The 27,028-nt window shown below is 52.7% G+C and overlaps 11 protein-coding genes across 11 annotated transcripts; 7 read left to right on the plus strand and 4 right to left on the minus strand.

Moving 5' to 3' along the window:
• Nucleotides 1-251: 251 nt before the first annotated feature.
• On the minus strand, nt 252-1,757 carry NECHADRAFT_83310 (uncharacterized protein; the record flags this gene model as incomplete). Its single annotated transcript, XM_003047007.1, has 2 exons — nt 252-1,417; nt 1,466-1,757. 2 exons carry the CDS (start codon nt 1,755-1,757, stop codon nt 252-254), a joined length of 1,458 nt encoding a protein of 485 aa, XP_003047053.1.
• A 1,184-nt stretch (nt 1,758-2,941) lies between these two features.
• Nucleotides 2,942-4,261, plus strand: NECHADRAFT_83311 (uncharacterized protein; the record flags this gene model as incomplete). Its single annotated transcript, XM_003046833.1, has 1 exon — nt 2,942-4,261. The coding sequence occupies one exon, from the start codon at nt 2,942-2,944 to the stop codon at nt 4,259-4,261; it is 1,320 nt and encodes a 439-aa protein (XP_003046879.1).
• Nucleotides 4,262-4,791: 530 nt separating this feature from the next.
• NECHADRAFT_83312 (uncharacterized protein) lies at nt 4,792-6,317 on the plus strand (the record flags this gene model as incomplete). Its single annotated transcript, XM_003046834.1, has 2 exons — nt 4,792-4,821; nt 4,863-6,317. 2 exons carry the CDS (start codon nt 4,792-4,794, stop codon nt 6,315-6,317), a joined length of 1,485 nt encoding a protein of 494 aa, XP_003046880.1.
• A 494-nt stretch (nt 6,318-6,811) lies between these two features.
• On the plus strand, nt 6,812-8,593 carry NECHADRAFT_83313 (uncharacterized protein; the record flags this gene model as incomplete). Its single annotated transcript, XM_003046835.1, has 1 exon — nt 6,812-8,593. One exon carries the CDS (start codon nt 6,812-6,814, stop codon nt 8,591-8,593), a length of 1,782 nt encoding a protein of 593 aa, XP_003046881.1.
• Nucleotides 8,594-11,825: 3,232 nt separating this feature from the next.
• Nucleotides 11,826-14,042, plus strand: NECHADRAFT_83315 (uncharacterized protein; the record flags this gene model as incomplete). Its single annotated transcript, XM_003046836.1, has 1 exon — nt 11,826-14,042. One exon carries the CDS (start codon nt 11,826-11,828, stop codon nt 14,040-14,042), a length of 2,217 nt encoding a protein of 738 aa, XP_003046882.1.
• Nucleotides 14,043-15,428: 1,386 nt separating this feature from the next.
• NECHADRAFT_83316 (uncharacterized protein) lies at nt 15,429-16,125 on the plus strand (the record flags this gene model as incomplete). The annotated part of the gene is made up of 2 exons (XM_003046837.1): nt 15,429-15,585; nt 15,638-16,125. 2 exons carry the CDS (start codon nt 15,429-15,431, stop codon nt 16,123-16,125), a joined length of 645 nt encoding a protein of 214 aa, XP_003046883.1.
• Nucleotides 16,126-17,308: 1,183 nt separating this feature from the next.
• Nucleotides 17,309-18,056, minus strand: NECHADRAFT_106292 (uncharacterized protein; the record flags this gene model as incomplete). Its single annotated transcript, XM_003047008.1, has 3 exons — nt 17,309-17,748; nt 17,802-17,888; nt 17,954-18,056. The coding sequence occupies 3 exons, from the start codon at nt 18,054-18,056 to the stop codon at nt 17,309-17,311; spliced, it is 630 nt and encodes a 209-aa protein (XP_003047054.1).
• Nucleotides 18,057-20,043: 1,987 nt separating this feature from the next.
• On the minus strand, nt 20,044-20,505 carry NECHADRAFT_83318 (uncharacterized protein; the record flags this gene model as incomplete). Its single annotated transcript, XM_003047009.1, has 2 exons — nt 20,044-20,342; nt 20,391-20,505. The coding sequence occupies 2 exons, from the start codon at nt 20,503-20,505 to the stop codon at nt 20,044-20,046; spliced, it is 414 nt and encodes a 137-aa protein (XP_003047055.1).
• A 312-nt stretch (nt 20,506-20,817) lies between these two features.
• NECHADRAFT_83319 (uncharacterized protein) lies at nt 20,818-21,501 on the plus strand (the record flags this gene model as incomplete). Its single annotated transcript, XM_003046838.1, has 1 exon — nt 20,818-21,501. One exon carries the CDS (start codon nt 20,818-20,820, stop codon nt 21,499-21,501), a length of 684 nt encoding a protein of 227 aa, XP_003046884.1.
• Nucleotides 21,502-22,859: 1,358 nt separating this feature from the next.
• NECHADRAFT_83320 (uncharacterized protein) lies at nt 22,860-25,058 on the plus strand (the record flags this gene model as incomplete). The annotated part of the gene is made up of 1 exon (XM_003046839.1): nt 22,860-25,058. The coding sequence occupies one exon, from the start codon at nt 22,860-22,862 to the stop codon at nt 25,056-25,058; it is 2,199 nt and encodes a 732-aa protein (XP_003046885.1).
• An 848-nt stretch (nt 25,059-25,906) lies between these two features.
• On the minus strand, nt 25,907-26,469 carry NECHADRAFT_83321 (uncharacterized protein; the record flags this gene model as incomplete). Its single annotated transcript, XM_003047010.1, has 2 exons — nt 25,907-26,160; nt 26,211-26,469. 2 exons carry the CDS (start codon nt 26,467-26,469, stop codon nt 25,907-25,909), a joined length of 513 nt encoding a protein of 170 aa, XP_003047056.1.
• Between the last annotated feature and the right edge of the window lie 559 nt (nt 26,470-27,028).

A 27,028-nucleotide genomic window follows, 5' to 3' on the forward strand; every position in this document is an offset into this window, starting at 1 on the left:
GCGATCCTACTCTGACTACTGACAAGCACAGAATTTACGCCGGGATTCACGATCTTCGGGCTCAGTTAACCCATCGAGGGCCGGGCTGCAATTACAATACAGAACATATTTCTAACACATCTTAGCATCATGAGACGGGATTCACATGTTGAAGCAAGGTCACATTTCAGAACATTTTGAGCAACAGTTGCATTTGCGAACACTATCGATCACTCCCCAATCCCTTGCCCATATCCATCCACCAAAGGCCCTCACTGGCTGGCATTGGTGTTGTTGGCCAAGCTGGCATTTGCCTCGCGGCTCCAGTTATAGGCCGCAAGCTTCGCCTTGTCATCACCGAGCTCTTGCCAGATCAAAGTGGCAAGCATGATGCGAAAGCGGGAGCTCCCCCGACCTTGACCAAGAGCCCAGGTTTTGATGTTCTGGGCGGGGTTGCAGGTTTTGAGTATTTCAACAACCTGGGGCGCCAGCTTTTCCTTGAAGGCACTGGCGTCTCCAGCCCTTCGGTGGGCATGGTGCATGCTCTCCTTGATGTCCTGCCATGCCTTGCTCAATGAGCCACGAGGCTTGAATGGCTCGTACATGGACTCATTGCCCAGAACGCGAGCGACGCCCAAGAAGGTGGCCAGGGACTTGGGGGTACCAGCGTAAGCCTCAACGGCCCAGTTGGTCACGCGAGTGAACAGGAATCCGAGGCGATCCATCTTGCAAAGAGGGATGTGAGAGCCCACCTTGCCATCTCTGAAGCCCACGATGAGCTTCGAGGGCACCCCTTTATTGGTGGTAGCCCAAGTAATCACGAGGTCCTCGTCGATGAGCTCCTTATGCATGTACGCAAAGTCAGCCCCCTTGGGACCCCAGACCAGAGCATTAAAGTCCAGCCACTCGGGGAGCGAGACCTCAAAGGGGCCACAAACAGGTGCGACAAAGAGGTCAGACCGATTGAGCGCCCGCCAAATATCAAGTCGCTTTGAGCGACTTGGCTCCTTGGGTGCAAGGAGCTCGCCTCGGTTCTGCTCAGTCACCTTGGGCGAAAGCGTGACGGTGTGAGGGAGGGCAGGAGGGTCGTCGTCGATCTCCATCTCATCGGCCCATCGCGATGAGCTCAGGCCTTGAGCAGGGGGGAGGACGCGCGCGGGGGGTTCGGTCGTGGTCTCGGTCTCGGTCTCGGGGGCGGAGGGGAGGGTCGAGGTAGAGGCAATCGAGGCCTCGGCAGCATGAGCGGCGACGGCCTGCTCGGTGGGTTGGGCGACCGTGGTCGCGGGATCGTTCGGGGCCTCAGGCTTCTTGGAGGCATCCTTCTTCGCCTCATCCTTCAGCCAGGCGGCGTAGAGAGGAGAGGCACCTTGTGCCAGGTCATCCTGCCTGGGAGGCGGGACGTTCCAAGGCCAGATCGGGCTGGGATTTTCTCCTTTGACTGTTTCATATTAGCTTTGTCAAGATCCCAAATCACGGCTATACTCACAGAAGAACATCCAAACTCCCACATCAACGAGAAACTCGAAGAAGGGAGTGCCGACCCTCTCCAATCCTTCCATGTGGAGGCGCAAGGACAGGATGGCGATGGACTCGGCTCTGGCCTCAGCCAAGGTCTTCTCATCGTAAAGCTCCATATGCCTCAAAAAGGCTTCTATGTGAGCTCGGCGTGCCCCGACATTGTAGGGGTCAACAGGGACATCTGCCAGGGGAAATCGAACACCTGGCTTGCCCTTGGGGTGACAGTCGCTATACTTCTTGTGCATTTGCATGGACTCCATCTCGTGCGCGGTTGGTGCAGTGGTTTTGGAGGTGAATGCAAATGATGGTGTTGTGAAGAAGAAAAAAAACAGCCCCACGAAGTTCGGGTGCCCTCCAGCTAGCCTTCAATCGACCAGCCGGTATCTGGCAGTGCTGGCAGTTGGCGGCCGGTTGATTGAATCTTCCAGAACCAGCTATTTCCAACCCGTTTGTAGTCAAGCAACACACTTTGCTAATTTATTTTCCCCAACTTGTAGATGAATCTATTTGATCGCACTGGAAACAATTCAAGGCTTATGGTCACCGTGAGACACATTGTTATGCTATTCTAATCGCCCATTTCCTCTCCATCTCATTGCATCAAGTGTCGTTGAAGATCTGGGCAGATTAGGTAAGCTCGGCGACGTTAGGTCCACTTCACATCTGCCGGCGAGGCGTTGCACGGTCCCAGCACCAGACTCCTGACCAATCACTGTACTGACTTGCACACCACTTTAAGGTCCAACTGAATGCCGCATGCATTGTCACGAAAACGTTACTTGATAAAGCTCTATCTGCCATTTGGTACACTAACCCCAACATTCACGCCAGCTGCCTTTTCGTACTCACCAGGTCTCAGGGTGGTAGGCACCCTCCACAGCTGAAATAGAAGTGTGCAATGATAAGTTGAACGTATATGGTTCTGCTCTGTGTGATACTTCTTGGAGCCCGCATCTCTTCTCATGGTCAATGTAAGATGTGGCCGATTCGAGTGCGTCATAGTTGCTTGTAACTTGTAACAGGACTCTAAGTTACAGCGATTGGTACTGGCCTTGTGTACGTGGAAGACTAACATGTTCCACATCAGGCTCGAGCAGTCAGTTGGACTCCATGTAGATCAGGATATGATGAGCTAATGATAGCGGCTCATAGTACAGAGTTCATAATGTCTTGATTTTAAAGATGTTAATTATTTATTTTATTTATTTTGAAGTATGATTAAATGGTTGGTTCGCATTGAGTCTGACACTGGCTACCACTGAGAGGTCAGACAAACCAGAGCGCTCAAAAGAGAGATTAACAGCCAATTGAAGAGGCAAAACCTTAGGCGCTAGCTTGCCCACTGTGTCTTTTTTTAAATCATCATTTCCCTACGGCTTAGTGTACAACTTTTCCTCAACACAACACCCGGCACAGCATCACGACGTCCTGTGAAGCAGCAACCATGCCAGGCAACAACCAAGGTGCCCCGAAGCATCTTCAAGACAAGGGACCTCGACGATCCCAGCCGATCTCGAATCCTCCCAGCCGTGCAGGCTATGCCTCCGGCTCCACCATCGCCCGTCAGGGCCAAGACCGTGCAGGCAATGCCTCCGGTCGCAGTCTCACCCGCCTCCCCACCGACGACCTCGAGCAGCGAACGTTCCACGATGAACAGGGTCGGCTACTTGGAGTTGACCTGATCAACCGTAGCCAAGGTGGCGGTGTCCAGAACAACATCGTTGCTGACGATGGAACTGAACTCGGCGGCGTCATCGGTCAGACCGGGGTCCCAACCCTCATTGCCGAGGAGGCTGCCCGGCTGAAGGCCAAGACTGGCGCCGACACTATTGTTTTCGCGATGAAGCCAAGCTTCAAGCGCAAAAACGCCAAGATGAGACATCGTTCTGATATCTACATCAATTCCGCCAAGGTGGGCGAATCCAGTTCCGCCAAGCTTCTCAAGGAGCCAGACCGAGCCACCGAGGTTACTGAGTCCGAAGCTGGCGAGCCGATGTGCACCAACTGCAAGTCTAGCTTGCACACCCTGGATCGGTGCTTATACGCGCCCAAGGGCACCATCTTGGGCTGTCCATTCTGCAAGAATGACACCCACAAAATGGAGGAGTGCAGTCAGTTTGCTGCCGCTTCCACCATGGACATTGTGCGAGCCTTGGTCTGGGACCGTCCCAATATGCCAACTTGGAATACCAATATTCCCTGGAAAAGCTACCTGACAAAGTTCCTCAGCACTGAGGAGTTTCGTGGCCTCGTCGCCCAGTCTGGTTGCCAGGCTGTATTGGCCGCTCCCTTCCCCTGGACCAACGCCTTTTCCCGCAGGTTTTCCCGGGGCAACGACCTGGCCCGTCTGCAGGCCCAGCTCAACGATGGCATCACTGCCAATCTTCCCTCCGACCCCAAGGCTGCCAATATCATAGCCGCTTGCAAGACCTATGGTGTTGCTTTGGAGCTTTTCTGGCCCGAGGGACTTGCAGAGGCCTCTGCCCTGGCTTCTGCCTCGACTCCTGCGCCTGCTTCTGCTGAGGCTCCTACGCCTGCTTCTGCTGAGGCTCCCAAGCCTGCTTCTGCTCAGGCTCCTGCCTCGACTCCTGCCCCTGCCTCTGTTGCGACCTCCGCCAAGGGCACTGCTGCACATCGGCTTGACCCCGGTGATTTTAATGCTTGGATTTCGGGTGGGAAGACGGACCTTGACAATGTGACAGGCGCGCTTGAGAAGATCAACGTCTCCAACGCCATGGCGCTGGACCAGGATCGGGAGGACTAGGAAGGGACAGCTTTTTTTCTCCCATGTCGAAACTCGAATGATGGCCTTAGGCCTCTATGATAGATGCGTAGCAGAGCTTCGCAGTTCAATTCAACGGTTTCGGGGACAAACTTTATTGTGCCAGTGACTTGTGATGAATTTCAACTGAATGCCCTTAATTTCGTGATCAATGATGATAATTGATACTGCAACCCAAAGTGATCTTTTACTGCAAGCCCTTCTCTGTGTTCAAAGCCAAAGCGATTGCAAGACTTATTGAAGTGTCTCAAGAAAGCGTTAAACTGTAAGAGCGGCCTCCAAAAGGGAGCAAATGTGATTTTTTATATTTAAATGCCGGAGGCAGTAATGACTTATCTGCTTAAATTCATACTCATATGACCGTGGCTACAGTTTTGTTGTCACAGTCGGCTGACATCTAAAGACGACAAAGACACTCTAAATTGGGAATTAAGGCTCTAAACTAAGCCATGGAATTCTAAACTGGTCATGTAAAGCTCATTGTGCGTATTCAAACGGAGGGAGGGGTTGAAATGTCCCCCCCTCTCGTGCCACCCGTGCGGGTAAGAAAAAAAAATAACCAACCAACCCTCTTTATCCCAAGATAATCAACACCCACCCACAAAGCCAAGACCACCACAGAAGTTTACCAACGCCCGCGATCATGAGTCCCCCGGGCAGCCCAACTGATGTCCCGTCATCGCCAATCAAGGCGAAGCGCGAGCCTGACATGCCCATGCCAGGCGGAGATGAGCAAATGCGACTTATCGACACGTTGGAGCAGAGCTACTCTCTGTATGAGCTGTGCTTGGAGTTGTCCAAGGTTGCCGAGAGCCTCGCCCAAAACCCAGTCTTCAAGGCTAACGGTTTTGAGGTTAAGGAGACCGTCAAAGCGTTTCGACAAGAGTCCATAAATGGTTGGAAGATGTGCGAGCTCCTCCACGGAATGCACCCGAAGGTGATTCAAAGCATTATTCAAGGCACCGTCGCATACGACCTGATACACCACGAAAGCGGCTGGTACGAAATGCCTCGCGAGAAAGAGGGCAGGGTTGCCGGTATTTACGCAGTTGGCATCTGCCGTGCTGGCAAGGCTGGCAGGTTTGTTAACATCCCCGAGATGAGGAAGCTGATCAAGGGCATCAAGCAGTACATCAAGGGCTACGAGGCCCTCGCCAAGCATCTCCGAGATGTCGATGCCAAAATAGTGACGTATGGAGACATGGCAAACCTTTCAAAAGAGGAGATCACCGATCTGGCCTGGGTTGCTCGGGTCGACGAAGATCGCAGCAAGTTCTTCAAAGGAAAGCCGCGTGCCCGAGCCCAGTTCATCCACAAAGATGACGAGGTGCCCAGCATAAAGGCTTTGGTCCGCACGTACGAGAGAATGTGCCGCCCAGAGATCACGGAGGCCGAGGAGCCCATTCGAATGAAGCAAAGCCCAGTCTACGTCGGCTGTTCTGCCGACCTCAGCACTCGTACGAAGGCCTACCGAGGCTCGAGCCTCAAGTCCATCAACAAGCCGATGGCCCTGACCCTTGCTGTCCTTTTTGCGAACAAAATCCCAGGTGAGATGCATCTCGGCGTGGCCCTGCTAATCTGGAAGTCAGACCAGCTGCCTTTGGCCGAACAGCTCGTCGCGACTCTTGCCGGCTCACTCGTTTATCAACATGGCTTCAACGCCACTGAGGCCGGGGGCACTGGCCCGAATACCGTTCACACACCCGAGACCCTGGAGCGTTCCGCTCGACAGATCATGCTCGGGAGCGGTGCACTTGCCGAGAACATCAAGGCCACCATCCATGAGCTGGAGAATCGAGAAGGCTTTCTGAAGATGCTAGATAAGCTCGAGGAGGAGATGCCAAAGGTCAATGATGAGATCCAGGAGCTTGTAGACTTGGTTGATCAACTCCCCGCCTGTTCTGAATCCGACTCTTTGATCCAGAGGACATCGGAACTAATCCAGGACAGGAGAAAGGAGCTCAATGACACACGAGAGGCCTTGGCGCAGTGGGATCTTATCCTAAAAATTAAGCGGAGGCTTCTGGGTCTCCCATAGGAGGATACAGATTGAAGCCTTATTTGTAGTACGACGACAGTCTTAGCACTTCTTTCTAAATTAAATCTACTACTTATAACCTATAATGTTCTTATATATGCCGTGAATAGTAATAAACTGACCTCCGTGTAGCAAGTTCAAGGCGTAGTGGTTAGTTTGGACTCTGAGAAGTGTGGGCGAGGGGTCAGTTTAGAGCCCTGCAGCCTAGTTTAGAGTCCCGCAGTCCAGTTTTGACCCCTTCGCCGGCCAGTTCAGAGCCCCGCAGTCCAGTTTAGACTCCCCCCGCCTGTCAGTTTAGACCCTTCCAGTCGCCGCTGGAGGCCACAGTTGGGAGCCCCGCTAACGAGTTAGAAGCCCCGCCAACCAGTCTTAAGTCCTCAGGCTCCCACCTCCCGACTCCCGCCTAACATCTTCAACAACAACAACAACAACAGGTAAGCTTGCGAAAGATTTTTTCTATGCGCCAGGGCTAACATGATTCATAGTGTACAATCATGCCTCGTCGCCGCCAGAACCAAACCGACGGCGATGCGCCCGAGCCCACCCCCAGCGCTCAAGACCTCGAGCAGTTGAGGGAGTACCTGAGCAGTGAAAAGCCGCCCGTGGACGATGACCTCCACCAGATCGTGGGACCCGAAGAGCCCTTTTTCAACGCCGGATGGTCACAAGCCGACGAAGACGCCGTACGAAGCGAGTGGGATCAGTCAGACGAGAAGCAGTGCCTCGCTCGCCTCCCTCCGAGTCTGTTGCCCCCATGGAAGGTCGCGATGCGCATCTTCCGGTCCACTCCTGTGGGAATCATCTCTCCCCTCCAGAATCTCGTATACCAGCCGCTCCCAGCTACGGGCCGAACTCAAACCTCTCCCATTTACTCGGAGCCGTTCTCCAAGAGGTTTGCTGCGCTCATGGCTCACCCCTTCTGGCAGGGCGAAGTCACGACACTGATCATCGCCATCCAATACGCCGTCATCTGCCGCCTCGACGATCGGAGGTACTGGGAGGTTCCCATCTTCTGCGATGCCATGCGAGCACTCACAAATGACATGGATGAATCTGGAACGGAGATGCCCGAGCCGATCCACGAGATGCATGTTGAGGCCAGGTCTAGGTGTGGAACGGGCCGCCCTCCCTGCGCCATCTCGGATTTCTTAGAGCACGTCGGTAATGTGGCCAAGAGCACTCAATACCCCCCGATCCCTTCCACTCAGATGGAGTGTCTCGGAATGAAGGTGTACCCTGTCACTCTGAAGGACCTTGATGTGCTCACCCAGGCACTCAACACCTTCAGCCAACAAGGGCTCCCCATTTTCTGCAAAGTCTCCATGGCTTTTGAGGCCTACAAGGAGGCGAGTAGTCAAAGGGATATGCCCAGCGCCAACCAGCTTCCGGGTTTTTATGAGCGGGCTGTGCTATGTGATCGTCGCGTGATTGTACAGATGACACGACGTGGAGAAACTGAGCACGAGTCGCGTGCCGTCACTCGATGCTCTTCTATCATCAATGCTGAATCGAGTATCCCTTCACAGTCACGAACGCAATCGACACTCCTTCTATCGGGACTCCTCCGATCACAGACCCAGCGCAGTGGTCTTTCCACTGCATCAACCGTTCGTCGCCCGGCTTCTCCGACCGCTCCTCAAGGGAGTGACCTCAACAATGCCCAGATCCAGGGCCAATTAGACGAACTCGTGAACCAGAGGATGGGCGAGATGAGGAGCCAGCTGGTGAGCGAGAGGAGCCAGCTGATGGCCGAGATGAGGAGCCAGGTGGTGGCCGAGATCAGGAGCCAGGTGGTGGCCGAGATCAGGAGCCAGGTAGTGGCCGAGATCAGGAGCCAAGTGGTGGCCGAGGTGGTGGCCCAGGTCGAGGCCACGCTGGGTGACGAAAGCTCCCGCGAACCAGGCCTCTCCCGACGTCGTCGGTATCAACTCCCGGAACCAGAGCAGGATTCAGATGAGGAGGGTCTCGGTGGCCTAGATGGGGACGATCTCGGTGGCCTTGGCGGGAACTCTGACGTACCCATGACCGAGCCTACACCAGGCCCCAGGGACGATCCACGCAGCCCTAGTGATCCGCTTGAAGAAGACGTCGGTATTTTACTGGGCCCTACCCCTGCTGGTTGGAAAAGTCTCGATCTGGGCCGACGACGTCACGCAACGACAAGATATCGCCCCATGCGCAGAATCCGTAGCGCACGGAATGAGGACCGCGATGAGGGCACGTCTCGATGCGTGGGTGAAAGTCGGATGGGTGTTATACAGATGAGGCGTAACTAGGTGATAATGAATTCATTACCAGGGCCTGTCTCCTTATCAAATGCAATTCTTCCTACAGTAGACATTTATTGAGTCGTGATGCTCCAATATGTTCTTTTGCTTTACTATTTTAATGCCAAAATGACCCCAGCGATCGTATTAATAATAGGCTCACGTTATGGCAGAGGGTACATAATGATTCCGGTGAAATCTGTGCCTTCGTTCGTAAGGTGCATGGTTTGATGCCGTCGTACTTTTGACCATGGTCAAGTCCCTTCTGCCTCAGCAGTAGCGCATTTCCCCCTCACCACAACATCCCCACGTTTTGAGTATACACCACCACCGCAATCAAGATGCCTTCGCCCAGTGCACCGCTACCTGATGCAGCGCTCCTCGAGCCCCTTTTCGCTGAGCTTCAAGCCCAAGGCGGTGATGCGGATCGCATCGGCTTTGTTCGTGAACAACTCACCTTCGCGTTTCAAGCGGCCACCACCAAGGCCAAAGAGTTTACAGAGGAGGAGTCGCGTCTGGGCAGCGAGCGAGAGGAACTACGCCGGACCCGCCACAATCTCGAATCAGAGCAGTCTCGTCTGCAGGAAGAGCAGAAGAAGCTCTCCGAAGCAGCGGCTGCACTGCTCCAACTCCCCGAAGAATTTAGGAAGTTGCGGGAAGATACCGTGGCTGCTAAGGACGTCAATGGGGTCAAGGGAGAGGTCACAACCCTTGGAACTCACGTCGAAGCCCTGCGCAAGGAACTGGACACGATCGACCTTGACAAGAAGCTCAAAGCAATTCCGTCGAAGGATGACATCAACATCCTCTTCAACACGCAGCTCGACAAGATCGACGACACGACCGAAGACGTTGCCTCTTCAGCCGCCCAAGCTGTTCTTGAGGGCTCTTCCAGTACGTTGACTGCATCACTGCCTAAGCTGATCGACCTGCAGCAGTGGTCAGAATCCATTGAGAGCAGTCGCCTTGAAGCGGTCGATGCTGCCGTGTCACAGTCCATGTTTTCCGCCTTGACCCAATTTCAGGAATCGGCAATCCGAGGATACCAGGTGACAATTGGCGCACTCGAGTCTACCATTGAGCGGGAGAAGACCACGCGTGAGGCCCTCGAGAATGAAATCGCGACTCTTCGTGAGAGGCAGGAGACCGTCCAAGATCTTGAGAACGAGGTCGCTGCCAAAGACCGTTGTATGAGGGAGCTTAGCCAGAGCTTGGCCGACCTCAACGCTCAACTGACCGAGAGCAAGCAGGCCTCCCGCGGCCACGAACAGAAGGCCTTGGACCTTCAGAAAGAGGCTGATGCCAAGGGCCAGCAGCTGACTGAGATGGAGTCTCAGTTACGATGTCTTGATGAGAGCCTGACTGAGCGCAGCTCTCAACTGACCGAGAGCAAGCAGGCCTCCCACGGCCACGAACAGAAGGCCTTGGCTCTTCAGAGAGAGGCTGATACCAAAGGCCAACAGCTGACCGAGATCAATTCTCAGGTTCAAGACCTTACTCAAAGTCTAATGGAGAGCAATGCGCAACTGACGGAGATCCGACGGACCTCGGAGACTCACGAAGACAAAGCCCGGGCCCTTAAGAAGGATGTTGAAGCCAAGGATGGGGAATTGGCTAACATGCATACTCGTCTGCGAGAGCTGGAGAACCGCCCAGAGCCAACGCCCGAGACACCTCCCGAGGAGCAGGAGATTGCTAGTGAGCTTGGCAAGATGTACGCCAGGCTTGCGCATGAGTGCAGCAGCATTCCCACCGCGAGAGGAACATCATATACCTTCCACATGCGGACATTGGCTCTTACGATTGCCCCATTGATGCTGTCTCCCAACGCAAGAGTCCATCTACTGAGCCTGCTTGGCAAGGAGATGCGTGTTTGGCGTTGCCTTGACGAGGTTTCCTACAGGGGAGCATCGGCTGAGGGGTCACAAGAAAGAGTCTGTCGTCAGCATAGCGGAAAGTGTGTTCTGGTCAGGGTCATTGAGATTGAGGGAAGGGAGGTGCTAGACTTTTACTTAGAGCGACAGACACAATAAGAGTATGGCTGCGTTGTTCCCTTATCTTTGCGCATAGATGTGAGCATGAGTAAACCTATGGGGGCTTTAGTGAATCCATATGTCCAATTCTTAAGGCCCAGAGTCGCAATTTGCGTCAAAATGAAAGTCGACATCTATTTCTATTTAGAAGCCTACCTAGACGCGCTGTTCTTAATTCTGCACTGGCCCCAGTAGCAGACATGAGCATAGGTCGTCGGTATCTGAGTCTCCTGTCAAAATGAGATTGACTTGATGTATCCCGCCTATGCCGGCTTCGGTCGCCCCTTGGCGACCGCTATCGTCATCTCATAATGTCAAATTCAAAAGAGAAAGCTCCATTAAGGGGGCTTCAATTGACATCTTTCTCTATGCGCATGACGAATGGGACGACGGCAAAGCTTGGTTTATGCGCTGGAATGTCTCTTATGTGAGAGAGATGCATTTTAAAAGATGTCGCGACTCTGGACTTTTATAAAGGGCGCTTGGGGTATTATAGAAAAACTCTATTAACGGGTTTAGAGTCTTATTTATATTGCTAGAACCCCAGTTCAGAGTTTCCCCCATTCAGTTTAGAGTCACCTCTGCCAGTTTAGACCTCCCCACCGCAGTCAAGTTTAGAGCCCCACCACCCAGTTTAGAGCCCCATCAACCAGTTTAGAGTCGCATACCCCAGTTCAGAGTTGGGTACCTAAATCCTTCACCAGCTGACTTGAATGATCACATTACCAAGGGCAGACGAAACCTTTGGCACTACAACATAATCAGAAGGAGCAATATTCCCACCGGCGAGCATCTGGGCAGCTAGTGGCGCGGTAGAACAACAGGCAAGGGAATCAGGTTTTGAGATAAAAAATCCGAGATCCAACATTCACTTGGTCCTCAGTTTGATGCGGATGGCGATCCTGCACACAATCTTAACCCGTTAACTCCTGATGATGACGCACAGACGATTGACAATCATTGTGCAAACCTCCCATCAGTTGCAAACGCGCCTCTCCCAAAGATTCTGGTGGGGCCCGCACGAAGTGATCGTGATTCACTGCCAGCGACGTCACTCACAAGCAAAGAGCCGGATTCAGGCTTCCAGCCGTTTCTGTTTTCTTCTATTGACCCGGATCACATCAAAACCGAAGAACTGGTGAACACAAGCATTCTGAGTCTCATCGCCGAGCCTACTGACCCGCGAAATTCCAGATGCAACGGAAGACATGTCCGAAGAACTCGTCTATGCCCTCAGGAAGATCGCCAAGCGCTTCCGTGAGCCGGAAGGGAACGACAACGCCCGGTTCGGTCATCTTGCGCTGCCAAGGACTCACCTAGCCTCCGAAGGCTTTTTGGGCGAGTTTCTCGAAACATTCGGCCCCTACCAACATGAAGATGATTACCGCATCTTCGTAATCGTCTCAGAATTCGAGAAGCAGCGCGCCGAGAAAGATCAATCGGATCTATTCTTCCATCCCTCTCCTCCCTCCGATGATCCCGATCCCTCCGTCCACCGACCGATCCTCCTGACGTTCCCCGAGTTTATCACCGTCCTCGAATCGAACCGATCCGGCTCTACCAAGGGCGAAAGCGGATGGAAAGCTGCATCGCAGCCTAGTGGGTGGAACACCGACCAAGTGTTGCCAGATCGTGTTGTTGTTTTCTTCAACATCCAACCATGCCTGCCCACTCCCTGTGCTCTGGCCCTGCTTGACCTGATCAAGTGGGCCTCGGATGTTTCAGAGAGACCGTCGGCGGCGATCCGTATCTTAACAGCCTCCGACTCGGATATCGAAGAACCCATCGTCAGTCGGCTTGTTAAGCTTTTGGGAGATCGCCGGCTGGAGTGTTTTGACATTTCTCACACAGAGCCTCCTGCCAGCAAGCCTATCGAGATCATTTGCGGTGAAGACAACGTTGCCAGTGAAATCATGGATGCTGTGGCGAAATCCGAGCCGAGTTCCCGGCACGCCGTTCTCTCCTATCGGCGGGATAATGCAACTGAGTTGGAGGATGCTTTGGAGACCGAAGGCGTGAAGCTTGACGTAGAACGGCTCAGGCCAAACAGAGATATCCCCCAGCTTCTAACAGTCAGGGACCTGTTTTGCTGTGAGGAGACGCATGGTACCGAGGCTTCCCAAGGGCCTTGGGTAAGGATCATCATTCTGGAGCCAGAACAACGTCCTCTCATGTTCCTCCGGGGTTACACGCACGCCCATATCATTCTGAGCAGTTCCAGTCAGAAAATGTCGGAGACGTCTTTCGATCGAAAGGCTTGTCAGATAGCCAACATGGGAAGCGAATTCTCTCAAGATGTCTGCCAAAACCAGATTGCATGGTCCCACCAGCCGCTTGTAGAGAATGTCTTTGTTTATGCCGGCTCAACGCTAGAGGATTTCTCTCGTGGAGGAGCGCGGCATCTTCGATTCATTGAGCGAGAAGAGGCAGGCAGCTTCATAGCATCCGTGTTTGCGAGATCATCATGGGACTTCGATCCAAGAGATGTACTTGAATGCTTCCAGTTCGATACCCAGGTGTATCTGGAAATGCAACATCGTCTTCTGACCCAGAAGATCATCGAAGCAAGCCCCCCCGGTCTGGCCATGACTGACCACATGGCTTCCGTCTTTCGAGCCATACTCCCGATTGCGAAGTATGATTATCGCATCGCCTACTTCATCGCGAACCCCGCCTCCAGCCCATTAGTTCTTCATGTCAAGATTCAGATTGCGGCGATGCTTATCGTTGGACTCGATATGCTGCTTGTAATTGAGAATGATCCTCCCTTGGATGAGCTCCTCGGTGCCTGTTGGGGCTACGGTCGCAGCCTCGCATCAACTGGAACGATCTGGCTCCTCCTCGGCTTGTGGAAGCGTCTGCTCGTTGATGTGCAAAGAGCTGAACAAGAGCAAAGAGATGAACTAGCGCAAAGTCTGAATTGCTCTATACTCAACGGAAGGGTCTGGACCACAACCGTTGAAGTGGATGATTTTCGCAGCAATGTCAAGGCGATTCGCAATGCCCTCGCCCGCTTAGGTCTCCAGGTTTCCTACAGCGACGTCGCCTTGGAGGATGGGGATGCGATTCCCGACCAACGCACGGAGTTACAGAATCATTTACTTCTCGCGTATGCGCATCAACTGGTGGTGACATCAAAGCAGCAGGGCAAGCTTCGCCACATTATGGTGTCTACTGGCGCGGAGGTATCAACGATTGGGATTGCCAACCTCCCGCATGTCTTCGATATCGAGGGGATGATGGCAGGAGAAGATCGAACCTGCTGGTATTCAGTTTGCGACTGCTTTCTGAGAAGAGCTGACGGCGAGCTTTGGGCCCTTCATTGGACCGGGATACCATCCCTGCTGGTCGGTCTCTGGAAGCTCAACCATGCCCCTGGAGGGACGTTGGTGGAAGCGCTGGATTCATTTGTGCCTCGTCCCTGAGGCAGGTCAGGTGGACCAATGTAGTTTATTAATTTACTGCCATCGTGGAAATGAACAAACCTCTTCGTGTATCAATGATAAGCTGCTTGTGTTGCGCCCTGTTTTCCTCCGTAGGCAAGCCGCTTTGATGGTTCAAACTACTGTGTGTGGTTTTAATGGTGAACGGACCGGCGACGCTCACTGACCTGTGGCCATCATGATCAGTTAGTTAGACGTCCCGTAGCAATTGAACACTGCGTTTTTCGACACTTGGCCAATGTGTCACGGGATGACCAACTCTTGGCCACTGACACCTACAGTGACAGAAAGAAATATCGTCTAGACGTCTGCCTTGATGAAGGTCTTGTGAGATTAACGAACTCCAACAAGACAATCCTCAATTGATGAACAGTCACAAGAACCAAACAAGCCATCAGCATAGCACCATATCCTCCAACGTATTCATTGATTCTATGGCCCACTAGCATCCGCGGCCAAAGTGCCGTCTCCTTATCACGCTCTGGTTCTCATGCGGCGCACCGAGCGCAAAGACCCCTGAACCCAATCTCTGGCTTCGTTGATGTTGGCAAAGACCCCATTTTGACTCCTGGCCAGGGAATTCGCCAAGTGATCCCCAGCAGAAACGCTGGCCAGCGACCAAACAAGGCACCGGAGGGGCGGGAGCGGAGGTCTGAGGCGGTACGGTGTCCGAAGTAGTGACAGCGGTGGTGAGAGGGGCGGACCGGGGCGGAAGCAAGCCGGGCTGGAGTTGGCGTTCGGCAACATCAGCTGTGCCTCTCGGCCATGGCCGAGAAGCGACGGGTTGAATCTAAGTGTCGGTCTTGAGGTTAGAATGATGAAGCGAGCTTTAGAGTTGTGCTAGCTGTAGAAAATTCTTTTCCATGTTGCGATCACAGCCAACGCCATCACCTGTCAGCGTACTTAGGCCGGCTTTCCAGGACAACTATAGGGCATGAAGACGCATCCTGATACCCGATGGACACATCCTAGATCGACGGTGGGGGTTGACCATCTGAAGTGGATGATCAGCCAACACTGCGTAGTTGGTATGAGTAAACGTGGATGTTGGCGACGCGTGTTTTGGATCCTTTCGATAAAAACGGTGGTGCGGCAGAGGAAACAAACAAGTCAAGCCAAATAAGTGTTGCCTGAGCAATGGTGAGGAAAACCAAATTAAAACATCAAATAAGTCATGCAAGGGTCAGTTTTAGCCGAATTTGCACCACTCTGGCACTAGCAGCCACTGGAAGAATCTCTTTGGCAATCGGAGGGCAATCAACCAACCTAGGTCAACACTCCGCATCAGCACACTTCAGTCACGGTATCTCGCCGTTAATTTGACCATCTGTTAATAATAAATCATCAACTACTTCCTATTGACTCACCATGTCTCAAAAGTACGATCGAAAGCACAAAGAAAAGTTTGGTAACCATCGACGCGGCTCAGCTCCTGCTGGCAACGGCACCGGAAACCCTCCGCCAAAGCACCATGGGCGGCCCCATGACTCAAGTGATCGACGCCAAGATAAGATCGCTCAACGCAGTAAGTTGATCATACTGTCTGTTAGAGTGAACCGATTAGACTAACCTTCAAGATGAATCTGCTGTCAACCTCAGCTTCGACCAGAACACCATTGCCGCCCCTCGTGCCGACTCTCGCAGCCCCAGTCCAAGCCCCGGTGACGATGGCAATCATGATGAAGCCAACAATGACGAACCCACCGCCTCCCTCAGTCCGTCCCTGGATGTTTTGCCGCACGAGTCAGGGAGCCTATCCCTGAGCGGGCGCCCTCCCCTGCTCGTGTTCCCGAGCCGTATGCCCTTGGTTCCACCGGCGAGCCCCTTGCATCTGAGATTACAGACCGACTACAGAGAGTTGAGTGAATTGGCACAATTATATCAACACCTTCAGAAGGCCCTTGATGATGAAGCCGCCAAGCTAGTCGAGCTTCGAGCTGATCTTGAAGATCAGATCAACGATCTCAGGCAGGAGCTTGAAGGGGCCCATTATAGCAACAGAGATACTGACAGTCGGCCCTACATAAGCAGCAGTGAAGACTACGTCACTCGCCGAGAGCATTAGACCAAGGCCCACGGATGCCATCGCCACCCTGACGGTCAAGAACCAAAACCCGTGAAGTCGCTTCCACGCCGATGGCCACTCAGCAGCATCAAGCGATAAAGCGCAAGACACAAGCCCAAAGGTTGTCTCCCCCCTTGGTACCATTGGAGCGAAGCCTAAGGGGCCGGCAAACTCCGATCAAGACCAAGTCACGAAGCCTCGTGGCAATCAAGGTGCATCGGAGGTTTTCATCAGCATTCCAAATCGGCCAGAGGGCCGGAAGCCGCAGCTTCTCCCGCCCATTCCCATGTGCATCAATCCTGTTTCTGTTAGGATTGGGTCTTGCTAAACACGCAACAAGGATCTTCACCATGACCCACGTTTTGCAAAGACGACTTTGGACTGTCTGAAAAAAAAATGCGCAAGTGATCACATACGCATGATCTGTATGAGTCTTGAGCATCGCTACGGGCCAAGTCGGCAGGCTTTGGATGATGAACAACGGCACGCACCCTCTGGAGAATGGGGTCAATAGGGTAACCAGGGAGCGAAGGGGCATGAGATTTGAGAAACAGATTAGGGCCCTTGGAGCGAATGTAGAAACAAAAACTTGAGAGTAATGGCTACAGGGCAAATGTAAGGTCGTTTGGTCTTCCAGTTGAGTCCACCGATGTGATCGATAACGTGATGGAATACTCGATTAAACAGTGGTGACGTTTCAGGTTGTTCCATGATCAGTAGTGGAGTCAAATACACAAATAGCCATCCATCAAAGTTCCAAGCCGGCACATATTGAGAAATCTCTGAGGTTACATCATTCATTGAGCACCACTCACCACAGTTACCCTGTCCAATGCACTTCCTAACAAGACATTGCCCCTAGTTCCGATTTTCAAGGCCGTGTCTTGTTTAAAAAGGTCGGTTGGAAGAAGAGCAATATATCACTGCGTGATCACTATGAATAGATGGATGAACCTCAGGCATTCACAACGTCAGCATGGGAACAAAGAAACGGTTGCAGGGTTTGATTTGTGCCTCAGTTGCCCCCCCTAGCAACAAAGCCAACGCCGCAGAAACTTCTTCGACGGGAACCTATCCCACCGCCAACCTTCGCATCGAATCATGGATCATGGAGATGGCATCTCCTGGGCGATATGTTAGCAACAAACCATAAAAGTGGGAGAATCATCAACCTACCTCGATCTCACTTTGGCGCCTGGTTCAACCAGGCGCGGAACTGGTCGTTCTCGTGCTGAAGCTTCCGATTCTCGGCCTCGAGAGCACCAACCTTTTGCTCCAGCATGCCCAGCATTTCTTTCCAGCCCATGTCAACGATCTGTCCCTCGGACTGGGCAGCAGGTTCGTCGGCGGGCCTCTGCGGCTTAGTGGAAGGGCCCTGGCGAAACATGGCATCGGGCACTCTCAGTTTGGGCCTTGTTCGACCCGCGGATGACTGGAAATTCTTTTCCAGTTGCAGGTTCCTGCGTGCCCGAGCAAGATCATCCCCGTAGATCATGTCTACCTTGGGAACAAAGATGGGGCGGGGGGCGTGATTGGGGGCATTGCTCGTCGTCATAGAGCTCATCGGGGTGGGCGCGGCGAGGTTGTTCGTAGGGTTGGCGGCATCAGCGGCAATAGATTTAGCTTAAGGGTTAGCCCAACCAGTCGCTACAACTCAATTACAATGTTCAACTTACTGTGGCGAGCGACCATGTCTACAGGCTGACCCAAAGAAGGATTGCGGAAGGCGGCGTAACCTCCCGCATCACCCCCAACATCGATCGCTATAGATTCACCTCGATGATTAGCCCGAACGGCCAATTCCAGTTAGACGCCATGCTCAACTTACCGCGGCGAGCGACCTTGAGGGGAATGGGGCCGTCCATGCTGGTGCGTCTGGGCGGGGCGACCACGAGGAGAATCATCAGCGGGAGTCTGGGCATCCTGCTCATGGGAACTGCGGCGAGGAAGCACGTAATTGCGCCTATGTCCGTGTCGGTCAGATCTGTGGCGAGGCATCGTGAATCAGTGTGCAAGAGTAATGATTCGGTATTGGTAGGTGATTGAGTGGAAGATGAGATGTCGTGTTGAGATTGTTGATGTGGAGTGTTGATTCAGCTTGGGTGATTCTTCTGACTTCTCCTGTGCAAGACGTTGCCAGTGGCTGCCGGTGCCAGACTCCCCCGCTGCGAACCCAAGCCGCCCGAGGGCAGTTTAGCTCGATTTGGACCAATGCACAATGAAGTCTTCAAGTTATCAAATACACAGTTCCTCACAATCTCAAACGAATCGTTGGTAATGAACGCATCAAGTAGTTTGCCGGGAGGTTTGTCTGCCGCCTGCAGGCACAGCGGCTCAAAGCAAGGACTGATCGCCACCAAACACCGCTGATGTTAGGCATCGACTGAGGGTGGGAAGCGCATGGAGCTTTCCCGTTAAGTGCCATTCCACACCGTTCAATCGAAAGCTATCATGCATCCTCCCTTCTTGACGTTAAAACTAAGCTTTGCGTGTGTGGGGAAAACGATGAAATCTGACCCAAGGGAGTGGAGCGCCCCGTGTTCAAGGCTGTGTGGCAGAGAGGTACCTGTACATGTCCATGCAGCAAATTCAGGCCCCAAGCCAAGTGGTCGGATGACTTTGAGATCCTTTGAACTCAGATAAAGATGCAAACCAATGCTTCAACCACAAATCCGTTTCAATAATACTTCACGACCATAACAAACCAAATCGCGTATAAAGACCAGTCAGGGAAATTCAGGTGATAGCGTTCACGCGGCATAATAATTGGAACTCTGTAAGCCTTGCGAAATAATAAGAGCAGGAATAGCTTAGCGATGATACTTGGCTGGTGGTGAGATGACGCGTCAATTGGTTTGTGTACCCTTGTTTGGCACTGAAGTGTGCCGTTTTCCCCCCCCCCACTCAGGGCAGCTCAACAAACCGATGCCCCCAAGAACGGCGCCGCCGGTGAGAATCCGAACCTAAACCCGATCCCGAGAGCGAACACGGCCATTCCAGCTAAGACTGCTAACCTTCTATACTGCAGACATGTCAAAATGCGCCTAAAGAACTTGTTTCCTCCCTCAACGATCGCCAACCGATTCCCAGCCCGACGCGTCGAGCAACGCCTGATTCAATCACCTCATGTCCCAAGACTCGCTTGTGGGCACATTTTCCGAGTCATTTCAACTCTACCAGTGAAAATAGCCATCGCATCTTGATCATCGCCTCCGAACCCGAAAGACAGCGCGCCATGCCCCAAAGACCTTACAACCCTGCTCCCCGATCCCGAGAACGACCCCTTCGACCTCCAGCCAGCTTTCCCAACTTGGCTGAGTTTCTCACTGTCCGCTAATCGAGCGTCTACGACCCAAGTGATGATAGAACAAATGGGGAGAGGATTATAGTTTGAGGGGCGGAACGTCAACAAGTTCTTAACTAGCAAGTCGCGGACTTCTCTTCTCCAACATGAGTCCTGTCTCCCTGTTTCCTGTACGCCGGCTTGCTTGGACCGATGGAGTGGGTTTTGGATGTCCTGAAGCTGCAGTGCGCAGGGACGCTCACTTGCTGGCACTGTTTCCATACCCTCAAGCGCCACTGTTTTTGTCGCAGTGCTTAAGATATCGCGCCAGGGTACGCTTTGATGGCATGGTCAAGTATTTGAACTAGTGTCGCGAGCAATATCTACCTCGTAAGAACTATAGTGACCAAGCCCATGAGTTCATGCCAAGTTCCAAGGCCAATCCCATCCTTGCTATCTATCCTGGTGTGCCTCACGCCTCCAATCCTAGGCCACCAGCCTCCCCCTGTTATAGTCGAGCTTTCGCCGGATCAGCGTGACGAGCTTGAGTCCGTTAATGGAATCCAATCTGAAAGGATGTCAGTTCAAGGAAAACAAAGACCACAGTAGTAAGGAGCCTACTTACGGGACCACGCTCAGGTAGATCGGGGCGCATCAGGATCGGAGGTGTCGGTCTCAGCGCCAAAGTCCTCAATCAAGACAGGGGCGAGACTCCGCTTCATCTTCTGGGTGGTCTTCTCTGGCACCGTGATGCTAGCTCTCAGAGCCTTTAGCTCTGAAATGCGACGGTTGATCCGCTCGACATCTCTGTTGAGACCTTCGATGCTCTTGGTTAGGGCCTCCACGATCTGCTGGTTGTTGGGGGCCTCCATTGTTGCCGCTGGGTCTCGGAAGACTGTAAGGAAGAAAATTGATCTGGGTAGGCGGTAAGGCACTATGAATGTCAGTTTGAGGAAGTGAAAAGCTGGCTTTGTTGACGTACGTTGTAAGAAGTTTGTAAAGGAGAGCTGTGTTGTGCTTGTCTGCGGCGAGACAGAAACTTTGAAGAAAAGAATGTTGACCAGTGCGGTGTTGGGGAAAAAAAACAGCGCATCCATCCGGGTCAATAGAGGAATATAGAAATGTTTAGAAACCTGAATCCAGATCTTTTATTATGAGTGACGTCGCTGGCAGTGAATCACGATCTTCGGCCTCAGTTAACCCACCAAGGCACGGACTCGAACTCACAAAAACATAAACATCCCATCGACACATCACCCGCACAAGAAACTCGACCAACATCCACCTCAATCACGCCTCTCCCTTTCTTCTTTCGAAGTTCTCTGTTACCATTGTGAGTCTCCATACATACTTGCATCATCTCCCCCAATCGGCTCGCGTTTTAATCACTCCAAGACCCAGAACCAGCCATGGAGCCTCCCGCCGATATCGAGGCCCTGTCCCAGAGTGTGGCGGCCCTGAACAATGAGCTCAAGTCCGTTCGTCGACGCATCGCAGAGCTAGAGCGTCGACAGGAGCCCATCCCAAGTGTTCAGCGCCTCCAGCCATCCCCAGTACCCATTGAACAGCTGACCCAGCAGGCTACTCCTGGAATGGCGATTCAAGAATCGGAAAGAGTCGCCTCCACAGGCGATGCCTGCGCGCTGGAATGCTCCAACTGCGGCATGCATGGCCACAACAAGGTCCACTGCCTCTTGGTTCCAGAGGGGAGACTGGCAGGGTGCATCTTTTGCAACACGGCCCACAATGTCGATGAGTGTTCTACGTTCCAAAACATGTCTCTGGGGGAGCAAGTCTCCGTACTTGTCCACCAGCGCTCACGCCTACCGCCACTTGAAACCCGGGTACCCTGGGTCGACTGGCTTCGAAACTGGCTTTCAAGTGAGGAGTCTCGCGATGCTCATGGCAATACCGCAATGCCAAGCGGCTACCCATGGAGTGAAGACTTCACCAAGGACCTCGCATTGGGTTACATTGCTGAGGATGCCGTCGCGCTCCAGCCAGTGTTCGACGAAAGCCGGGATCACAACCGGCTGCCTATAGACCCGGCGACTGCGGATTTTGGTGCTGTATTTGCGCCTCGGGCTGGTTAGACCCGATTGCAAGGTAAGTTCCTTTCCAGCACTACTACTGTCCTCAGGCTGACGCTTTAGCCCAGCACAACACATGTCTTGATCGATCGCTATCACACCTTCCGTCGCTCCATTCACGCCGACATACCGACAATCGGGCGCACCGGATCGAGCACAATAATAACAGATGATGGGATACTCAAATGAGTTGAGCTGGCTCAGCAACGAGTGGAATAGGGGTGGTGGGATTTTGATGTACAAGAGTTTGGGATGAGAAAAAAATACTGTTGGGCCTTATGAGAATCTACGATGATGAAACTGGTGTGACTGTTGTCTTCGACCACGACGTGCATACTCACTATGCTAATGACATCATCCTGTCATGCGTGTCCTCGACTCCTTTTACATTGGTGCAACCTTTCCGGTGTACCTCGTCTAACCTCGATATCTATTAGGGGCAGGAGAGAAAACCACGACATATCTACTATCTGAGCAGCGCAGTTCGCTTCCTGCGCATAGCTAAGCTTGCATATGATGCGGGATGAAACTGGCAAAATTATGTATCTGCCCAGGCATAGACTCGAGACACAGATTTTTTGGAGAACCTATGGATCAGATGGTGGTGAGACGCCAGCCCGGCTGGGGTGGCGCCAGCTGCCTCTTTTTCCATGGTCACAATATTACTCAAGTATGCTTTTACTTCCCTGGAAGTGACGAGAGTAAGTATCATGGGGGTAGCGAATTGAGATACTGTGGGCTTTACGACGAAGACTCTCATGTCTCGTGGAACACTCTGCGTATTCTCACACAAGTTTCAACAAACTGTATTTGTACAAGTGGCATGGCCAACCATTTCTTTACCCACCTTGGGCTCTCTTGGCTTTACAGGCCACCCAGTAGCTCATTTACTGCAGCAGCACAACATGAAGTAGCTGGATAATATGACTGATGCAGCTTCGAGGTCTGATAAAGTCAGATTACCCCCTGCGATGCTTGAAAGTCAACCGCTTACCGTCGCCACTTGAAGATCACCAATGATCTCCAAACTAAACTAATTCCTTCATTGCCTTCCCCAATCATCGGCTGGTTTCCCAGCTATAAACCCGTAATCACTTTCTCCGTGGGTCCTGTAAAGATTTGGCACTCTGTTACAAAGGCAGTCAATCTCAACCCGAAGCTCTCATGCCGCTTCAAAAATCTGGCTTCGGTACGGGCCAAAGGTTTGGTGTTGTTCGCTGGCACTGCCCAGCAGCTGTCGGCCAAATTTCATATGCACATCGCAGCGATGACAAGGAAAACAACAAATGTTTCTTTCTTCATTTTGATCTCTGTCGCACGATATCTTGTTCCCCCTGCGCGCGATCCCCCAACCTTTCAAGATGAACACGAACGCACCCCCCTTTCAGCAGCTTCACGATGACATCGGTTCGTTCCTCCGAGGACCGCTCGACCCATCAAGCCGTGATGTGCGATTCGGTCACCTGTCTCTGCCGCACAATCACTGGGCCAGAATCAACATAGGGGCCCAGATCATCGACTCGATCCACCGCACGGATAGAAGTATGGGCATCGCTCTTGTCCTCTCACCTGTAGAGCTTGAGCTCATCGATGGAGATTACGACGGTCTCCCTGAGGATGCCGGACCTTTCAACTTCAAGGCAATAGACTACTCCCGTTGCCTTCACATTCTTCGATCCAATCGCGAGACCCCCGGTGGCCAAGGACCTGCGGCATGGAAGAATGAGCCCCAGCCTGAGGGCTGGAATGAAGACAATGTGTGTCCGGACAGGATGATCTTTGTCCTCTCGCTCGATTTGAGCCTCCGCGCCGATTGTGCTTTGGCTTTGATCGGCCTTGTTCAATGGGCCTTGGACGTCTCGCATCGTTGGACGTCCAAGATCCGCCTCCTCACTGTTTCGAGCTGCTTGAACAACAATCTACTGTCCGCGCTGGTACGACTACGCGAAGATTTCCCGGTGGCACATTTCGATTTCGATTCAAACGACCTCGATCCCCCATCTCCCGATGCTATCGTCCATGCGCCGCTTTCCTGGGTTCCCCGCTGGGTCAGTAATGTCATGCGAGACGCTGACTTGGGGTCTAGACATGCCATACTCTACGTGCCCACGTCTGATTTTTCCACCTTGCTGGGAATGACGCTCAATGAGCGCAGCCCTCTATCGGCTGTTTTCTCCTGGCTGGGTCAGGGAGAACACTTTACCTTTGCTGGCCCGATCCTCGAGCGCCTCCGTTGCCAGATTCCCGAGGATGCCCCTGAGTCCCGGGCGATGATCATCGATGTCGACCCGGAGTTCCCCATCCCCGGTTTCCTCGATGGGTTTACGCATGCTCACATCGTTCTTGGCACTGAATCATGGGGGATTCTTTTCGACGCCACCAGCCGGCAGCTAGTCTCGACCATGTACGAATTGACAGCCGACGAACGACACGCCATGCAATGGTGGTGCCAGCAGCCCAACATCCCTGAGGATAACTTGCATATTTATGCAGGACCCGATGGTCTGGAGGGCTACCTTGACGCTGCACCATCTCGTCGCCGCGTGCATGTCGAGAACACCCAGGCCGGAGGCTTCATCGCGGCCGTTTTCGATATGGCTCCCTGGGGATTAGACCCAGCTCGGGTCCTTCCATACTTCATCCACTCCTCCCTCGTCCTTCAAGAGATGAGCAACCGCCTCTTCGCTCAAGGAATCATCCAGGCCGCCCCCCAACAGCTGGCTCTTCGGGGCCGACAGGTTACTACCTTTCGGGCCGTCCTTCCGCACACGCAATATGACCATCGACTCGCCTACTTCATCGCACTAGATTCATCAAACTCTACAGTTCTGTCTATTAAACTGCAAGTTGCGACTTTGTTGATGATTCTGCCAACGCACCGCATCCAGATAAACGCTGATGTGCTGCCATTGGCTGACCTCGTCCAGACTTGTTGGGGCTATGGCCGAGGACTAGCATCCACTGGATACCTTTGGATGATGCTTGGACTTTGGAAAAGACTAGCCTTGGAGCACGGAGAGTTTAACTTTCCCGAACACTTTCAATACGAGGTTGGCATTACGTTGATGGCGGCTCAGGGCGGCATCCAGGTAAACTCCATTGCGGCACGGCTCTTCCGCCATTTCCTGTGGGAGTTGAAGGAAGATTTCAGTGTCGAAGAGCTGCCCGAAGTTAGCATCGCTGAAGAAATGGATGATTTGACCGAGGCTCAAGTGACTGAGCTTCAGCAGCATCTACTTCTCGCTTTCATTCACCAGCTTGTCCTGACTAATCGCGTCAGTGACACAGAGCTGGAGCATACAATCGTTGCTACCGGCACCAAGCTGGTCCGTGTTGAATCTGGACCCGACCATTTGGGAGTGGCAACGGTCGACAGGTTGGGCAAGAATGGCACACTCTTTGGTTTTTGCACCAGTCTTTTCCGGATAGAAGGGGGTCACTTGGTTGGTAAGGGCTGGACATGGATCCCAAGCGATGTCGTCACGGAGTGGAAGGATCTTCATGCACCAAGCCAGACCTTGTCTGAGGCGTTGGCATCGGGTGTTCGTCAGGGACTGTAGTCGGAACAGGTGATTGCGGGGATGCTTGTGTTGCTTAGTTGGACTGTGGTTGTCGTTGGAGTCATAGAGAACCTAATCAAGAGTGAATGAACATAGTACTCTGAGACTGTGGCTTTTGTGTGTCTAATATGTAGATTCGTGTCGTGATTGGCTGCCTTTGTGATGTCCAAGCCCCAGCGTAGAACGTACTCATGTCATTTAGCAGCCATGATGTATGATTCAGAGAAAGATATCACCATCCAACGATCCCCTAGACCGACAGCACTCCTCCTGTAATGTAATGTCTACGTTGTTGATATCAATGTCAGCTGGAGCTAGGCTGAGGAGTCCGCTGTCTGGGGGATGTGATTGTTGATCGTCTAGCCGACCTTTGTGTATGAGGGGATAGCAATGAAGTGTTCCATGGTCAATCAGGTGATGGATGATGCAGAGAATCGACAATGTATACAAACAATGATTCTGTCAACCACCACAATATTTTCGTGACGGACTTGGATTCGTCGTTATGTGTCTGTTGGTGATGAGCATGCCTCTGCTCTTCAATCTTTTGACCCATACCTGGGCATGCAAATGGCGGGTGATGATGTCAAGTGTCGTGGGCCTACCCACATCATACAAAGCATTCACTCAACAGGCACGGTGGTTAGGGGCAGAATTATATCCTCCAGAGCATGTATTACGTCTAACGACCACTATCACCCGCACCATTCATCTTGATCCAGTTCTCATGAGCGCGAAGACCCCCAACTCTGACCGTTGCTCTTGTGGTTGCAGTCGGTGGTGGGGGGAAAAGATCTTGGCCGATGTGTTCGAAGCGACGACGGGAGACTTGAAGGCGTAGGCTTGAGCTAGGGCTCGGCAGCGTCGGACTCGGGCTCGGGCTTGTCGTTGGCAGCAGCGGGGGGCTGCTCACTGGATCCGGCAGCGGGAGCCTTTGCGGCCGCCTTCTCATCCTTGTCGCTGGGCTCATCAAAAGGAGGGTGGCTCAGGAACCACAGAGCATAGGTGTCCGAAATCCCCTTGGCCATGTCAAAGGGAAGCGGCTTCGCCTTAAGCCATGGCCACTCAGGGAGTGGCGTTGCATGGGGTCCCAGGTCGTTCCCTGCGCATGGTCAGCAACGCATTAGATGGGGAGTAAAATGCAATACGTACATGTTGACCAGTTATTCCAGATGGTAATGTCGACCCAATACTCGAAGTATTCCTCGCTGATCATCTTCTTCTTCTTGCCGTAGATGGCGAGGCACATATACTCCTCCGCCTTCTCTCTGGCGGCGGTCATCATCTCCTTGTTAAAGCGCCCGTGGTGTCTAAAAAACACCTCCATTAGGGCGCGTCTCATTCCGAGGGTGGGCGTCTCGTCGAGGTCGAGGTGGTCGAAGAGGGGTGGGAGCTGGTTGCTGGAGCTCATCTTGAGAGAGTTGCGATGTTGTGGTTGTGGAGGTGCAAGTTTAGCGAAGGAGCATGTAGAAAAGTCGTAGATCTTTTTTCTCCTCCCAGCTGATAAGCCGAACGCCGCTTATCGGACGAGCGCTGTGATTCTGTTGTTTGCCTGGTCATGGGCAATGTTTGCTGCCAGCTGGCGCCCAGTGACAACCCATATCAACAAACTCCCCTTACAGTTACAGCGCTTTGCTTCTTCCTCCATCATGGATAAAATCACTCAAAGTACTCAATCACTCCGATAGAGCCAAGATCATTTCTACCTTTCTCGTTGTTGGGAGGGACTGGTCTCATGGCATGCATAGAGTGTTATTCATTTGAATTGGAGCTTAAGGACACGCTATTCTACCCTACCTATCTAGACAGAGCAATATTGACGTCCCTAGGTAGCAACAAAGAAACTATCAAGTCTCCCCGTCCAGAAGAAGATCATTTCATCACCTGGTGAAACAGAAAGCTACACAAGCCATCAATATGTTTGGATAAGTTTATGCTTGGAAGGGTTGGCTGCGCAGAGGTGCAAGGTG

Source organism: Fusarium vanettenii (genome assembly GCF_000151355.1).
Source record: "Fusarium vanettenii 77-13-4 chromosome 8 genomic scaffold NECHAsca_17_chr8_1_0, whole genome shotgun sequence".
NCBI lineage: Eukaryota > Fungi > Ascomycota > Sordariomycetes > Hypocreales > Nectriaceae > Fusarium > Fusarium vanettenii.